The sequence below is a fragment of the Nematolebias whitei genome, chromosome 8 (genome assembly GCF_014905685.2).
Source record: "Nematolebias whitei isolate Nwh7 chromosome 8, NemWhi1, whole genome shotgun sequence".
Taxonomy (NCBI): domain Eukaryota; kingdom Metazoa; phylum Chordata; class Actinopteri; order Cyprinodontiformes; family Rivulidae; genus Nematolebias; species Nematolebias whitei.
In genome coordinates, this window is record NC_056505.1 from 23,901,416 (window position 1) to 23,919,579 (window position 18,164).

At 38.4% G+C, this 18,164-nt stretch overlaps 1 protein-coding gene across 2 annotated transcripts in view; it reads right to left on the reverse strand.

Moving 5' to 3' along the window:
• The window catches only part of rhobtb4 (Rho related BTB domain containing 4), a 46,716-nt gene that overhangs the window by 19,101 nt on the left and 9,451 nt on the right, over window positions 1–18,164 (reverse strand). Inside the window, exon 1 of one of the 2 annotated variants that reach the window (XM_037681099.1) lies at window positions 2,321–2,744. The exons of the other annotated variant lie outside the window; for it this stretch is intronic. Coding sequence (XP_037537027.1) covers window positions 2,321–2,349 — 29 coding nt within the window. The 5' untranslated portion in view covers window positions 2,350–2,744. Of the gene's footprint in view, window positions 1–2,320; window positions 2,745–18,164 lie in introns of those variants that run through there. 2 annotated transcript variants of the gene reach the window in all.

Below are 18,164 nucleotides of genomic sequence, written 5' to 3' on the forward strand. Positions count from 1 at the left end.
TTATTTATTTATTTTTTTTCTTTTCTTTTTAACGTTCATTCTGTAAGACACTGACTTTTTATGTTTTGATGCAATGGCATTTCTTTCCTCAAGAAAATAATTGTCAAAATTCAAAAGGGGGACTTTTGTTCAAAACAAGTCAAAGCACTCTGGACGATTAAAACAATGAACCAGTGGCTGACACTGCAACGTCACAGATGCAAATAACTAAAGTTTTAAGCTTTAACGTCCTCATTTACATATGAAGACATTGCACAACCACACAACTATTAGAGATCAATTGATTGATTTATTACAGTTCTTCCTCTCGTTGATGTTGTAATTATTTTTTTTAATTAATGTACACAACTTTTTACAAAATATTTTTACAATATCATTTCATTGTATTCACTTACCCTAAGAATCAGTGCATTGCATTTCACAAAACATAATTTAATTGCCTAAACTTACGCACAGACAAAGGGCCAACTCTGGACAACTTTTACATGTCATTTGCTCAATATTTTGGGCTTTTGTCGTCATTTTTTAAATGCAAAATCAAAACAAATTTGATTAAACTTCATTTCACAGCAAAACAATTTGCAGCTTTGAAATACACGTTTTTTACATGTTACTAATTCCATCTGCAACTATATGTCCAGGGAGATAGGTAATCATGTTATAGGGTGTGGTACCTTTCATTATACTGTATATCAATAAAATGTGGTTTGTTTAATCAATATTATGCAAAAAAAATAAAAAAAAATAGTATTTTTTATTTAAGGTTTATTAACATTAAATCCCACGGAAAGTTTCCAACTTGGAAAATTCCCAAAATTTTTGCAATTCCAATGAATCCATTATTTTGGGAACATAAAATCCCTTTAAACTTTATTCACAGCACTTAAAAGAAATATTGGGACTTTTGAACGTAAAACTCAGAAGCAACCTGGACACTAACACCACACCGGTGCTGATTTTTAATTTTATTTTTTTTTCCTTTTAGATGCCCAAACCTCTACCTTTACATAACACACTGTGCTTAGAGCAAAAATAACAAGCACATAAAAGCATAAACACAATTTTAAGCTCTATTACCTTTGTGTATCTTCACTGCAGCCTGTTAGAGGGGTCAAAACATTGAAGCCAGCCATAAAATGCAGGCTCACTCTTCCATGTGGGTTTGTGAGTACTGTACATTGTTATCGCCACACTGCTGACACACACACACACACACACACACACAAAGCTATATGACTAATCAGAATAATAGTGAACCCTATTACAAATCCATGTAACAATGCAGGAAAAATGGGATCCAAATTCTACCAGCTTTGCACGTGGGATCTAAGAAGGAATTTGTCTAGGAGTAACAATACTAGCTACAAGTTAGTGTTTTGTTTTTTTCTATATGATGAGCCATTAATAGACATATTTTGGGGTTGGGAATGATGCAGATTTTGGCATAACATTAAGACAAGAATTATACAATACTGCTTTGCAGCCAAATCTTTATGCAACTTCTGCAGATATGATCATTGCAGACAGTAAGGGAGTGGTTAGAGGAGCACACTTCAAGCAGAATATTATTCATTAATGACCAGGTGGAAGTGAGAGCCCCCAACACCCCACATCCTCATCTACCTGCGTAACACAATCACTTTGGTGACGTCATGGCCAAAGGATCAACGTTACAGTGTGAGCTACAAAAGTGTGTGTGCGTGCGTGTGCGTCTGTGGTCTTTTCCAAGCTTTTGCACCTTTTGTCACAGACAGTTCTGATCCGCAAATAGCCTGGTGTTGAGTGACTACACTCATCAATGAAAAGAACCTCCCTCCCTCCTGCTCCCTGCAGCCATTCATACACCTGGCTCATTCATTCACTTTATTTTATTCTAATTTGACTCAGCAGACATGGCCATCTATTGTTTGTTTTGTTCCATACATTGTGAAAAGCTAAACTGCATGCATTAAAGCCTTTAGCTGTTCTTAAAGGCAGGTGCATGTCCTGCATCTCAAAAATGATGCGCTAAGTGTTGCGTAATGTGCCAAGCCCATCCGCCACACAATGACGATGGATTCTTATTTACAAGCAGCTCAGCAGTCTCTGCAGCACGTGATTCCGTCATGCATCACTGAGATGCCTGTTAAATTTAAGAACCCATACAAGGTAATGATATGGTTATCAATGCAATATGAAAGGAAGTTAAACTATTTTAGGTTTACAAGTATAAACAGCAGTAGATTCTGTGGGAGAAATATGCAGCGTTGTGGGGAGGGAGGGGGTCGCTTTGTGCATAACATGTGACCCTTGGTGTGCCTGCAGCAGCAGGGGTCCCTACCTTCCGACGGTTCCGGAATTGACCCACATGCCAGACTGCTGGTGGTTCGGCCGGTCACTCAACCGGACAGAGGCGCGTGGAGAAGGAAGCGGTGACCGCGGCGATCCGGTTCTTCACGGAGCACATCGAGCTGCAGACAGGACTTGTGCCCCCAAACATCCTCCTCCTCTTCCTTCCCTTTGTTTCTTCCCCAAGCTGCCTCCTCTAGTCAGCGTCACCCAGAGATCAACAAGTATATTTAGGACTCGCTGCTGCAGATTTTCGATCCGGTGCTGCTCGATTTCCGGGCGGACACTTTGTTTATTTTATTTTATATTTTCGTTCGTTTTCTAAGTCAAACATGAACATTCCCAGCCGAGCGATTGTTCTAGTCTGAGCCACCCCCTTTTGTGTTGTTGTTGCCCCAGCTGATTTCATCAGAGACACGCCCCCACAGCCGCGCGTCACCACACTGGCCGCCAAAATCACATTATGTTGCGTTCAATGTCGGCGGGAGAAATCATACTTCGGACTTAGATTGGCGTTTCAAAACTGCATTCCTTCACCACACTGCAGTCCAGATGTTTGATAATGGCACACAGGAAAAAAAAAAACTAGAGATCACGGATAAAATAATGACAAACATAAGCTATAAGAGGTTATTTTCACTGTTTTAGAACTGTTTTGCAACCAATATATTTGCATTTTTGTCTTGTTTTCTATATAATTTGATTTTTTTATATATATATTCGACCAGTTCTCAACGAGCTTTTTCGTAAGTAATACTAGTATTACAAATACAAATAACCCATCTGATCAAGCTAAATAGAATACTTAAAGTGGAGGATGTTGGAGCTCAAGAGGAACACTTGAAGATCTCTCAACAAAGCAGGAATCACAGCCAATCACCGTGCACAGAACTGAAAACATGCCCGCCCAGAAACTGTTTTTTTTTTCCTGTTAACTCCAGTACTGCATTAAACATGCGCTTTAATTATTAGAGCTCTCATCCACCTTTGGACTGGCTGCAGACGCCTTCACGGATCAAGGCTAAGGCAGAAACAAAGGACAGGCTCTGATTAAAATAATTAAACAACTACCTTAAAAATAAATCGTAAAAAGAAATGTTTTAATCCATAAATATCTTTCAAATTATTGTTTTCTTTAATTTTGGTTAATTGCACCTGTAACATAACTCAAACAAAAACACATTACAACTATATAATAACATTGTTGAGCAAAACATGATACATTTACAGGTTTACAGGTCTCTCTTGTAAATGAGTCCTCGAGGCTCAGTGAGACTAACCTGTATAAATAAAGGTTGACGACGGAATAGTTCTCATAAGGGATCAGGCATAGATGCTACCTCATTGTCTCCTCTGAAACCAGTACAAAAATGTATACCATTGACTGGAGCACAGAAATTACCTACCCTCTTTTACAGTCTATGAGTTTATTTCTGAAATGTTAACATGAACCACAAACTCTCATGCAGCTCATCTGTCAGTCCTGTTTCATATTTCATAGCTTTGCATCTGCATGCTTGAGTTTATCTGTTAGAGCAACTATTCACACTTGCAGCTCATGTTAGGTGAATGTGGAGTTTCTCTTATACAACGTTTTATGAATCGACTCATTCTGTAGGCTCTGCAGTGGGTGGTCAAGTGTGGATGCTGGAGGACAGCTAACTTGCTTCAGTGACTGCAAGACTCAAGACAGACATCTACTGGTACAATTGGGTAGTGATCCCAGGGGAACAAAGATGGTAGGCCACAGTAGGTCAGTGCTTTCACTCAAAGCCAGTCAGAACAACAATCATTTCATTTTAGGCAAAAAAAAAAAAAAAACTATAGCAATAAATTATAGCTGTGGATGCTAGCATTTCTGTGTAGACCTAAATGTACTGATGCCATGCTATAGCTAATGTTACATGATGATAAATGCTTTTCACTACACCTCTGCAGTCTGGAAAAGATGCATGCTTTCATGGTGCAGAAAAAAAAATAGCACAAACACACACATAAAAACAGGGTTAAATTAACAACGGATGTATTTTCTTTGCTATTATCATTATGAATTTGTTCAGTGTTGTCTTGCAGGCCTGAGAAAACACTGCCCTCTGACCTAGCTGGCATGACCAGAATGAGACAGCATGAAAGATGTGCTGGAATGCTGTTGGAGAGAGCAGGGGTTCGGCACCACTGGCACCAAGAGGGCTTAGGACTGTGGAGAGGCAGCTTCTTTTGTTCAAGAGGTGAACTTGTGTGAGAACTCTTAAAGAGCACAGTCTGAGGTGATGTCTGGCCTTTTCAGCTACAGTAGAACAAAAAGGACTGTGTTTTCAGCTTTATCGGCCTTTTATTCTACCAGAGCCTCTTATTTCACTGAGATTAAAGTTAGGAGAATGAGCTGAGATCTTGCTTTGAACACATCGTCCTTCCATTGGGACACCTTATGAATTCAGCTCGTGAGATATTATCCTATTAACAATATGTTTTATTTTATTTGTTCAGATCAGATTGAAAGCATTTATTTTTATGTCAAAAAATATACAAATATGTTTAACAAGTACAGTGGCGTCCTCAGTTTTGAACAAAGATGGACTTATACATATTATTATTGTGTCATACATGAGAAATAAGTAACTTTAAACCACTTTTAGACCTACGGTTAATACTTAATTAAAACAGGTGACTGTAAAACACCTTCAGAGAATGTAGAGACAATGGAGGAGTCATCATCTTTCTGTCTTGATCACAGCATTCACTATTTATACAGATCTGGGATGTTCTTTTGTTAATAAATAAAAACAAAATTGTTCGTATGTCAGCCAGTGAAGGTAATGTTTGAAGAAAAAAGGCATGCAGGCAGTTGGAGAATAAATGCATCTCCTACTTTAAAGCATGGTAGTGGGATAATCATAGTGTGGGACTGAGTTGCAGGTAGTTATAGTGAGTTGGGGCCCCACTTCAGGTCATGAAACAACAAGTGCTGGGTCACAAGAAGCTCTATGGAAGGTATATAAACATTGAAAATGATTGCAAATGGCATATTTAGTCCTAACTGTTACTAATATATAAAATTATGGTCATAAATGCATTAAAAATAAGTATGATTTATCAAACTCCCTGTTAACTATCTTATTAGCAATACTGTATTGGTATACTTCAGCAGTATGAGTCTCTGAAGCTTTTAATTTTGTGGCTCGAAAGCAGAAAAGTTGGAGAAGCATTGGTTTAAAATGTTACATCACACTGCGTAAGGTAATGGGTTTAATGAGTTTTTTGTTTTTTTTCCTTTTAGATAAGTTAATGGAAGCAAAGGGCGGCACGATGGCTCAGTTGGTAGAGTTGTTGCCCCTCAGCGAGAAAGCCATTGGTTCAAATCCCGGCCTGGCACCTTTCTAGGTAGAGTTTGCAAGTTCTCTCCGTACATGCGTTGATTTTCTCCAGAAAAACATGCATGGTTGTCTCCAAAAACATGCATGTTAGGCTGATTGGTAACTCTAAATTGTCCCTAGGTGTGCGTGAGAGAGGGAATGTTTGTTTGTCTCTATGTGTCCCTGTGATGGACTGGAGACATGTCCAGGGTGTACACGACCTCTGGCACAGTGATAGTTGGATATGGGCACCAGTGACCTCCGCGACCCAGAACAGAAGAAGCGGGTAAAAGATAATGGATGGATAGATGGATGGATGGATAATGAAAGCAAAAATTAAAGGTTTTTTTTTCTTTAGAATTTTAAGCTTTACGCAAATCACTTGTTAAAAATCTCCCAAGAATTAAGATACTGTCTACTTTAAAATGTATTATAACCTTTGATCTTGCCTCAAAAAAGGGCTACAGTCAGAAAACATAAAGTCTTGCTTTAGGTCTAAAAGTGTTTGCTTCCTCCCTGTGCTGTGTTTCATTCTTCCACCTGAAGAGTTTGTCATATCCAGTTTCAGCTGCTGGTGTTTCAGTAAAGTCTTTGTATTGTTGTGCAACTGAGGCTCACTTGGCCGTGTTTCAAGTGATATCCTCAGTTTCCTCAATAACAAGAAACAGATATCATGTATCAATTTAATGATGCATTTTAGGAGAACACGCCTGCACTCATCTGATCCGATCCTGTCCACTCCCCCCAACTGACCCTGCACTCACCTCTCCACCTCACCTGAATGTCCAACAGGCCCACATAACCCCTGCCCCAGATCTGTACTGGAACTATTCTAAAGCTGTCAAAACACCTAGTTTCTCAGACTCCCCATGTCTGTACAGAGCTTTTTTTTTTTTTTTTTTTTTTTTTCAATCATGCACACACACACACCAGTCCAAGCTTTAACAAACACACACACACAATAAAAACAGCCGTCATGCAGCCAATTCAGTGCCACAAGTAGGTCAGAGCTGCAGCGGGTCTTCTACACACCTCCCTCAACACCATGGAGCTGATAACAATATCAAAGATTAATTTCACACCCAACGCATACAGATACAGCATGTAACAATAAATAAACTACCACAAATGTGTGGTTCAAAACATAATGGATTCATTTTTCTGTGTTTCGCTGATCTGGTTAAAGAGTGAAACTACATAAAAATTAAAAAAATAAGTTAGAGGTCAAAAGTCAGAGCAATGACAAAACACCTGAAGGCTGCAGCAAAATAAGCTTATGGGAAATTAAGATTTGCAAATGATGAGTAGCAGAATGACCAAGTAAACACAAATTCAAAGTGGCAGAACACAAACACCAGCACACACACGGAGAAGTGTCTGAGCTTTGCCAGAGCCTGTATGTTTTTTAACAGCCTGCCTCTTTGGCAATGAGTGACGGACGTGATGGCAGAGTGAGAGTTTAGGTGAAAAGTTATTCAGTGCTTGATAAGACCTGAGAGGGAGAGGGAGGAGAGAGAGAGAGGGAGAGAGAGAGGGAGAGAGAGAGGGAGGAAGTGTATTTAGGCTAGTTGCTTTTATCAGCAGACTTTTTTTTTTCCAAGTCTAATGTCTGTTTTGAAACTTTGTGTAAGTTGAACTGGAAGGGCTCCTGCAGATTAACTAAGAGAAGCTGTGATTTAATTGTGTTTATGTGCGTTGGGAAAATGTTTCATTTATTGTTCAAACACATGTCAGCTTTATTTTAGGCAGTAGACTGAGTAAAATTACATCACTTTCAGTCAGAGATGTTTTAACTGCTGCATTGTTTTGTTGAACTACATCGTGTTTCTACAGTTTTTTGGTGTTGAACCCACGTGCAGGCAGACAACATAGACCCGGAAGTAAAATAATGAACTCATTTATTTACAACAACAACAAAACAAAAGCTGACAGGACAGGAGACACGGAGGGAGACAGAACATAACAGACTTCCCAGGACAATCCACGGACAAATGAAAAGACACAAGAACACTGAATAAATACAGACACTAACAAGATAGAATGACAAACACCTGGAGTGATACAGGTGAGACAGGAGCTGAACTACAAGGATGGGGAACACTGGGGAGTGCAAGGATACAGAAAAGACAGGACAAAACCCAGAAACTCCACAAACTAGAACTAGAACCAATAAGCTTACTTAATTTTTCATAGAAGATAGATTCGGGACTCACAATTAAAACGATTTCAAGTATTTATTTGTGTATTTTTACATAATTTGGGCTTCCAGCTCATGAAACCCATGAAAGCAGGAATTCAAAAAATTTGAATACTGTGAAAAAATCAGTCCACAACACTCAGTTTTTGCAGAAAAAAAGAAAGAAATTAAGATCATAACAAATCAACCAAAATATGGTACTTTCAAAACGATATGTCAATCTTCAATACTTGATTGGGAATCCCTTTGCCTTAATCACTGCCTCAATGCGATGTGGCATTGAAACAATCAGCCTGTGGCATTGCCTGGGAGTTATGGAAGCCCAGATTTCCTTGATGCTGTCAGCTCTTCTTTGTTGTTGGGTCTGGTGCCCTTCATATTCCTCTTGAGAATACCCCATCGATTCTCAATGGGGTTTAGGTTCTGCGAGTTGGCTAGCCTGTCCAGCACTGTGGCATGGGCATCAAACCAGGTTTTGGAGCTTCTGGCAACATGGGCAGGGGCCAGGTCCTGCTGGAAGATGAAATCTGCATCTCCATACAGATCCTCAGCAGAAGGAATCATGAAGTCCTCTAAACCATTCTGGTAAACTGTTGTGGTGACCTTGGATTTAAGAAAGCAGAGTTTACCAACACCTGCACCGGACATTGCACCCCAAATCATGACTGACTGTGGATATTTCACACTGGACTTCAAGCAGTATTGGGCTCTGTCCTCACCCTTCTTCCTCCAAACCCTCTGACCTTGATTTCCGAATGAAAGGCACACTTTACTTTCATCGGAAAAGAGGACTTTGAACCACTGGCCAATGGTCCAGCCCTTCTTCTCCTTGGCCCAGTTGAGATGCTTCCTACATTGGCTCAGGTTCAGAAGTGGCTTGACCCAAGGAACCCAACAGTTGTAGCCCATCTCCCAAATGCGTCTGAATGTTGTTTTTTGAAGCTGTGACTCCCGCCTCATTTCACTCTTTCTGGATCTCTGCCAGATTCTGGAATCTTCTCTGTTTGATAAGCTGCTGAAGCCCACGGTCATCTCTTTTGCTGGTGCATCTTCTTCTGTCACATTTTGCCCTTTCACTAGACTTTCCATTGATATGCTTGGACACAGCACTCTTTGAACAGCCAGCCTCCTTAGCTATAAACTTTTGAGGCTTACCCATCCTATGGAGGGTATCAATGATGGTCTTCTGGCCAAGTTATGTAAAAATAAACAAATAAATACTTGAAATCATTTAAATTGTGGGCCCTGAATCTATCATCTATTAAATATTATTTTTTTAATGGAATTATGGAAGTTAAACAACTTTTCCATCCATCCATCCATCCATCCATCCATCCATCCATCCATTATCTTTACCCGCTTATTCCATTTTGGGTCACGGGGGTCGCCGGTGCCCATGTCCGGCAATCACTGTGTGCGAGGGGCGGGGTACGCCCTGGACGGGTCGCAAGTCCATCACAGGGCCACATAGAGACAAACGAGACAAACAACCATTCACTTTCTCACTCACACCTAGGGACAATTTAGAGTTACCAATCAGCCTAACATGCATGTTTTTGGTCTGTGGGAGGAAACCGGAGTACCCGGAGAAAACCCACGCATGCACGGAGAGAACATGCAAACTCCACCCAGAAGGCCCCTGGACTGGGGTTTAAACCAGGGACCCGCTCGCTGAGAGGCAGCAGCTCTACCAGTTGCGCCACCGTGCTGCTCACAACTTTTCCATGATATTCTAATTTTTTGGAACGGGTTTGTATATATGTTAATTATTATTAACAATTAATAATATGCTGGAGCTTTCAAGTCCAACAGTAAAAGTGCCACCATGCCACATGTTTTTAGCTACTATGCATTTCAGCATAACCTTGAAATAGTTTATTTCAGCCATGATGTAGATTTTTAATCAGCTCAAGTCTGTGCTAGCTGCGATGGGTTGCGATGGTGGAATATGTGAAGCATGCAAAATGCCTTGAAGGACTAAAGCAAAGGCTATTAAGATACCAGCTAGGATGGGAGGGAGGGATGCAAAAACATGACATTGCTAATGAAATTTAGACAAAGGAGATAGTCTTTTCATCAGCCCTAAATTCAAGTGAAACTAAACAGATTGTTAATTAGAACATCAAGAGCAACTTCGATGTTCCACATGTTGAACCATGGTCTTCTTGAACCTGAATTAACAAGAAGTGCTATATACTTGGCGTCCTCCATATCCTCATATAGAACGAGGACAGTTACGCTGCAACATGCAGTAAGTGCTGTTCCACCCTGTATCAGCGCGTCAATACCAAACTTTAACCACACTTACCTGATGTTAAATAATATCTGGGACCTTCAAACACCTAAAACATCTTTACGTTAAAAAGGAAAAAAACAACTAAATTAGCAGGTTAGATCTTCTGAAGTGGGATTCTGTGGCTTTTGGACAGTTATAACTAACCTAACCTTAACCACTTGTTGAAAATTTATTGAAAAATTTTGGTTTGGTTTGTAAAAGCAGAGTTTATCTGTAACTAGATTAGTCAGTGAATAGCTAATCCAACCAGGGCATGGACCAAAGGGGGTTGCTGCCATCCTAAAACATCTCCAATCTAAAGTAAAAATAAGCAGCCTAATCCCTCAGTTATTACAAACACTGCTTCATTAACATTTACATTGCTGTCAGTTTTGTACTACAAGATGCACGTAGTGGCAGCAGCTAACTGTAGCACACACTAGCTATTATCTCATCAACCCAATTAGATCAAATTGTTCCTTTAAAGGAGAAATTCAAAACATTCCAAGAACTTTGCGATTGCATATCTGTATTTATTTTTCTAAAAGACAAGAGAATGAGCTATTAGTAGACTTTAAGTTTTGAGATGCACAGGGTTTTAGAGGACGTTCTAAGTCCTTAAGTGGCAAATCCTCTGAGATAAATTCGAACTAAGAGTCTTCCTGGTATTCACAACACCTTTGTGTGCTTCTGACTTCAGGACGCTGCGCTTGTACAGGAAAGTGCTTCGACTAGTACAGATTGATATAAGCACAAAATACTCTTTATTTCGGCTTCAAATAGTAACTAACATGGCACAAGTAACCACAAAGAGCAGCTGTTTGAATCAGCCATAAATGCAGGATGTTAAAATAACATACACTCCGGCAAACCGTCTCTGCTGGATGGAGACAGGTCAGTGGAGGTGCCTCATAAGCTGTGGCTGGCAAGTGGCAGGGCTAATCTTATTAGGACTCCCTTCAGATGCTGGTTCAAACTCTTAAAGGGACAGTTCACTCTGTTGGACATCTCATATTGTTTTTCAGCCTGGAGAATTATTTTTGAGATAAAGCAAGTAGACACCATTGCCAATGTTTAGGTTCTTAATTAATACTGATAAAAAAATGACTTTATGAATGTCATACTGGATGCTTGACTTTTAAGAGTTGTGTGTGATATGGAATAATTAAAGGGAAATGTAATTTTAAACATAGTGGTGATAGATAGCTTAACTATTTGAGGTTCCATTTATTTAGTTTTGGTGCAGGTCTTTTAATAAAATGGATGAAACAAGCACTTAGCATGGGTTATTGGCTAGATGTGTTGAACAGCAACTGTGGGACTGAGACCAAGAAGTTATCCAGGACCAGATCCTGGTAAAAACTCAGACTCACAGTCAATTCAATGTTAGAAAGGGAGCTAGCATTATCAGATGTGAACCTTTGAAGACATGAACCTTTGAACTGATTCTATAAACAAACTAGTCAGCCTGACATAGAAGCTGCAAATAGCAAATTTAAAACTATAAAAAAATATTTTGACATTGAGACAAATGAGGTTTAAAATGACACAAAAGGACCCAAAGTGGCTGATGATTGATTCATAGTGGTGCAGTTCTGCCTGAGTAAGTCGTGACAATGTTCAACATTTCTGCTGCATATTGCCTTGAACCAGTTTAACAGCCCACTGAGCAACAGACATAAATAGATGTCATTTCAACACTGGTTTCATGTTTCAGCACTAATTTAGACCAGGATTTTTTTTCTGCTTGTTTGTACAATATGTCACAAAAATATTTTTTTATATGTAAACTAAGGTAATTGTGTGAAAAATATGTGTTGTAGTTGAACAGGCAAGACTATGTCGGATTATTAGGTCCACGCTCAGAAAAAAAAAAAAAAACATTACATTACGAGAAAAAAAGTTGTATGACAATAAAGTATTACTGTTATGAAAATAAAGTCATAGTAATACAAGAATAAAGTCCTAATATTACAAGATTAACATCGTAGAAGAATAAAGTTGAAAATTACGATAATAAAGTCATAATATTATGAGAATAAAGTTGTAATATCACGAGAATAAAATCATAATAATATGAAAGTAAAGTTGTAGTTTTACGGTAATAAAGTCATAATATTATGATAATAAAGTTGCAATATCACAACAATAAAGTCATAATAATATGAGAATAAAGTTGTAGTATCACAAGAATAAAGTCATAATAATATGAGAATAAAGTCATAATAATGAGAATAAAGTTGTAATATCCATCCATCCATCCATTTTCTTTACCCGCTTATTCCATTTTTGGGTCACGGGGGTCGCTGGTGCCCATGTCCAGCAATCACTGTGCGAGGGGCGGGGTACACCCTGGACGGGTCGCAAGTCCATCACAGGGCCACATAGAGACAAACAAGACAAACAACCATTCACTCTCTCACTCACACCTAGGGACAATTTAGAGTTACCAATCAGCCTAACATTCATGTTTTTGGACTGTGGGAGGAAACCGGAGTACCCGGAGAAAACCCACGCATGCACGGAGAGAACATGCAAACTCCACCCAGAAAGGCCCCTGGACCGGGGTTTGAACCAGGGACCTGCTCGCTGAGAGGCAGCAGCTCTACCAGTTGCGCCACCGTGCTGCCTAAGTTGTAATATCACAAGCATAAAAAGCATAAAAAGAATATGAGAATAAAGTCGTAATTTTTGAGAATAATGTTGTAGTATTACGAGAATCGTCATAATATTAAGAGAATAAAGTCGGTAGATAGAAGATAATCTGATGCTGACATGCTAACAGAGTAAGTATTGCCTTATTTGTAAACCCAATACTAAAGTAGAACTTAACAAGATGCTCAACATTCATCATTTTACTGCAGTTGTAAGGCTGCTGTTTCATGTCTGAGTTCTGATAATATTACAAATGTATTCTCGTAATACTACGACTTTATTATTGTACTACTTTATTCTCGTAATATTATGGCTTTATCTTCGTAACACTATGACTTCATTCTAGTAATACTATGACTTTTTCTTGTAATATTATGACTTTATTCTCATAATTTCATGAGTTTTTTCTCGTACTGCATTTTTTTTTTCTTAGCGTGGCCTAATACTCTGTTGTACTAGACAAATAAAATGTTCACAGAACTTTCACAAATTTGAATCTCAGCAATGAACAGAACCTGTCTCTAATAAACATATGAACATCAGCTTGGTCCCTGGAAAGAGGCTTACAGCACTAACAGTTCAGATGAGATGAGCTATGAGTTTGTCATCTTGAAACTGAAAAGATCTGTGTGTGTTTTTGTGATTCTTAAATATTAAAAATAAATGTATTTATACTTCGACCTCCCTGAGTTCTGTCTGTGCTTCGGGTCCAACAAAACCAACAGATCATGATAGAAATGTATTTGTTTCAACCTCAACTGCTTTTCATGCTCGTCAGCAAATCCATTAGCTGAGTCAATCTCATCATGACCAAACTTGTACAATGCTTTTGAAGACAGGCTGATTTGTGCTCGGACACTTAAAATAACAGAAAATGTACTTTTTGACATATCTAAAAGATAAAGACGTAATATGAAACCTGTGTGATGTTGTGAGTGCCCTCCATCTCACTGATGTGTTGTGACACTGGTTCAATAATGACAAAGAAACAACGTTTACCAAAGTCCACTGTTTAAGCAGTTCAAAGACAACTTGCTTTTACGTTTGGAAAAATTTAAATTAATTTCAATGTAAGTGTTCAGAGATAATGTTCTGCTTGTGAAAGTCTTGACTGAGAGATCTTTTAGTTTTATTTAAGCATCATGGCAAGCACAACACAGAGAGCCGTGTACTTTACAGTACGTTGCAGAGCTTTATTGAACAGCTCATAATCAATAAATGATAAACATCATTGTCTAATCTGTCAGGAATACTGTCCATCAATGCTTGTGACGTGAGACAAACTGCGCCTCACAGCTGTAATATTGGGAGTGATGATGGCATCTGAATCTGGTCTTCTTTCACTCAAGTGTGGAAGTCGTGTAATGTGGAAAAAAAATATGTAGAGCAAATCATATTCCTTCAAAAACAGTGCAACATAAAGCAAGGCAATATGCTTTCCGTGTGTGACTTTGCAAAAAGCGCAAGGAGTGAAAGCAGCATATTGCTACGTGTTTTAGAATTTAAACATTTGTACATATAAAATGAGGCACAAAGTAGAGTCTTGATTACCTTAAGAACAGAGAGGGTCAAAGAAATGCATTGGAGAGCAACATATCTGGCCTTTGCACAGGTCAATCAGTACTGAAAACAGCCTGATTAAACAGAGAGTGAAGCCAAGACAAACACCTCTGGACTTCAGTCTGGCAAAGAAAAGCAGCGCTACAGTGGGCTCACACTGCTCACACTCTGCACATCTACTCTGCAAAGCACATTCTGGTTTGCTATAATATTTTAAAAAATTCCATCATGGATATGTTAGGTTGCATGTGTTCATCAAATGAGAGATTGAACCACAGAGGGAATAAGTGTATCTTTATTTTACTTTATGCTCTGACTCACATGCTGTGAACCAGTCAAATGTTACAGGTTAAGAAAATGAAAATCTTACTTGTACTTTGTAAATGATATACTTAATGGTTTTAAAATTGTGACAAACTTTAGGGGGAAAAAATAAAATCAACATTTTGAACTTTAACTGTAACCTGACTAAATAAGGTTGGGGCTGTGGTAGCTCATCAGTGATGGAGTCTTGTAATCCTAAGGCTGCAGGTTTGAGCCCAGGCTGCGTTATGAAGGGCATCCGGCATAAAACAACTGCCAAACCTTTCATTCGGGTTCGCTCGTAGCAGGGAGCAGCCGAAAGAACAACATGGTTTAAAACATTTAAGCAAGTCTGTTTGGGTGACTACTTCAAGTTCAGAAAACATTATTTTATAGGAACCAGGGAAGAATGCTGCAAAATACTCTATGTGCACTTAACTTGTAAGGTTGCAACTGTCTACAGACAGGCATCCATTTAAGGCAGTGGTGTTTTATCCTATCCAGTGTTTTAGTTGATTTCCTGCTCAACACATCTGATTCAGTAGTGAAATAACCTCTTCAGCATGTCCAGCAAACTCTTTTCTTTAAATTGTTTTTATTTTATTTTCTATTTTACACAACTCAGAAATAAAAGAACAAAGCATTACTAACAAATAACAAAATCATTACTTTGTCATGTGCTTTATTTCAGTACTCAAAAATCTGACTTCCTTTTTTTTTACTAAATAAATTCTTAGCTGGAAAAGTCTCATTTTTGTTGCATAAACTTGTTCTAAAATTCAGAAATGGAAGAAATCTAAGGTGGTAAGTATAGTAGTGTAAACAGCAGAACTCACAGACAGTCTGAGACACGAATAAATCATCTGACAAACAGGAAGGTTCTTTTCTGTGTTTACTTCAAATAGCCCGCCTGTTGTTTGTCCATTTGAGCTGCTGTATCGAGTTCCTCATATTGTACTTGAGCAAACAAAAACACGATGAAAGGCATTTATTTCAAACACAATGCACTTTAATTTTATTCAATAGGGTTTTGGGTGGATTTTGTTTTTAATCCTATATGGCCATTTTCTCAAAAAATAGACAAGCGTGTAATCCTTCAGCTGACCTGAAATCACAAAAAATATAAACTGTAGAGAGATGGTTTTCATCATACAGCACTAAAACGCAATGATTTTAATGTGTATCTGCTGAAATAGAATTATTATGCATCTCCATTTTTATTTCAGTAGACAAGCCAAAAATATGCACACACATAAACACACACAGGCCCAGCTAATACACTCTGCACGTAATGCATCCTAGAATAGTGTGATGGAAAAATCCATACTAGTGTGCTGTTATTTCTGCACTGCTGCACTGTGGACTGGTACACAAACAGCATGAAATAATCACCACACACTGTGACCACATGCCAATTTGTTGCCAAGCTGAGGCACAGCCATGCAGGTTTTGATGGCGTGAGGAAGGGCATGGGGCAGGCAGCTGGACGGTCTTTGAAATGATTCACAACTCTTGATCAAAGCTCATCTCTAACACTTGTGAGCGGCTCATTTGGAGCAGAGAAATGTTAAGTTCTCTGGGGAACAGTGCACTGATAAGGATCTAATTGGATATTTCAAATATGGTGGGGTTTTATGGAAAGGTTATATCTTACCTGCAGCAAATAGTTATTTTGTCAACCTCAGTTTGATGAAAGAGGAGTTTATTTATGAGATGAATGAAAAACTAATAGCAAGCAAGATCAAGACCAAAGTGGCTCTACGATCTAAAACAATCCCCATCTTAAAAGTTTTGAAAAGGATGGTGCAAGCACCCTTTTTTGTCTTTACATTGCTCTCAGTTTCACATTAGATGACTAAATAAATCAAATTCTATAGTAATTTACAAAGGCATATTACAATAAGCTATAGCACATATATTGCAGCTTGGGGAACTTTCTGCAATAATATCATGACATTTCTAAATAACCTTGTAGCAACCACTTCAAGAGATCTGAAATATCACTTTAACTAAAAAAAAAAGTCCAGTGCTATGATACATATTTTAACTATTAAGACTGTATAACATTTAACCCTACTGGATGAATGATCATTCCGTCAAAAGAAAAGTAAGAAAAAAGAAACCTCTTAGCAGCTATAATAAATCTTCAGAAGACTGCAGACTATCTTCTAACCTAGAATTCATTCAACCTTTATGTATACAGGTTAATCTCATTGAGCTTGGAGACTCATTTACAAGAGAGACCAGATTTTAACTAAGAGTGATGACAACAATGGACAACAACAACAATAATAGACAATCATAAAGGATGCATACAATTGTATTTATTTTTAACAAGTGAAAATAAAAAAGGTAATTTAAAGGAAAAGTAGCAAAAAACATCTAGATTGTAAGGTGGTGTAGTAAACTAAAAACAGGAACATGTCTGCATTGGTTTTTGCCAGGAACTTAACAGATGTTTAAAGCCACTTAGAGAGGTCAAGGTCGAGAGCTTCAGATCTTTTGGCAAGATATTCCAGGAAACAGGAGCCGAGTAGGAGAAGGCCGTTTTGCCTAGTTCTGTCCTCACTGAGGGAACACTGCATGTAATAATGTCTTGAGAGCGCACGCTGTAGCTGCACTCACAAAGTGACATGTAGGAGGGGATGTATGAAGGCAACTAGGGCATTAACAGAGTACTCGAGTAATCTACACATCGATTGCTAGGACATCTATCGAGGTTAAAAATGTTATGTCGAGTATCCATAGTGACGTCATATTATGTGACCACCGTATGACCGTAGGAGGCGGTGTTGCACTGTTGCAGGTCACAGAGTATGGTGTAACACCGGGTTCAATGCACCAAACCAGAACCAGTTTCGGTTTAAGTTTCGTTTTTGATGTGCTGCATGTCTCTTCACGTTTGCAGTTTAATAATAATAGTTTAGTTTTTCCTGTGACTTATTTGCAGTATGATAAATGGTAGGAGCATAATATATGCTCCCGATGTTTTGTTGGTCTTTTTTTTGTTGTAAATAATTACCTTTATTTGCGGTTTTATTTATTTATTTATTTTTGTATCTTGAGATCTATGACGTCATCAAATACTCAAGTTCTACTCGGGTTTTATTATATTAATGTCAAGTTTAAAAATTATATACTCATTCAACCCCTAAAGGCAACAGACCGAGAAGTGATTTAAATATGAAAATGTACCAGTGAGAGAGTCTATGTGAAGTTAATCATGACCACTTAACCAGTGACTACAGGGTGCAGTGGTAGGTACGGTAGTTACAGCCAGTTATGAATTTTAACGCACCGTGATAGACAGCATCCAACATCTGCAGGGTTCTTGTAGGAGCGTTCATGTAAATAATGTCACTGTAGTCAATGGAAGGAAGGAAAGTCACAGTTACAAGGCGTTTCCTAGTATTCAGAGTTAGACAGGATCTATTTCTGAAAAAGAAACTAAAATTAACTTTCAATTTCTTTACTAGGTTTTCCACGTGAAGCT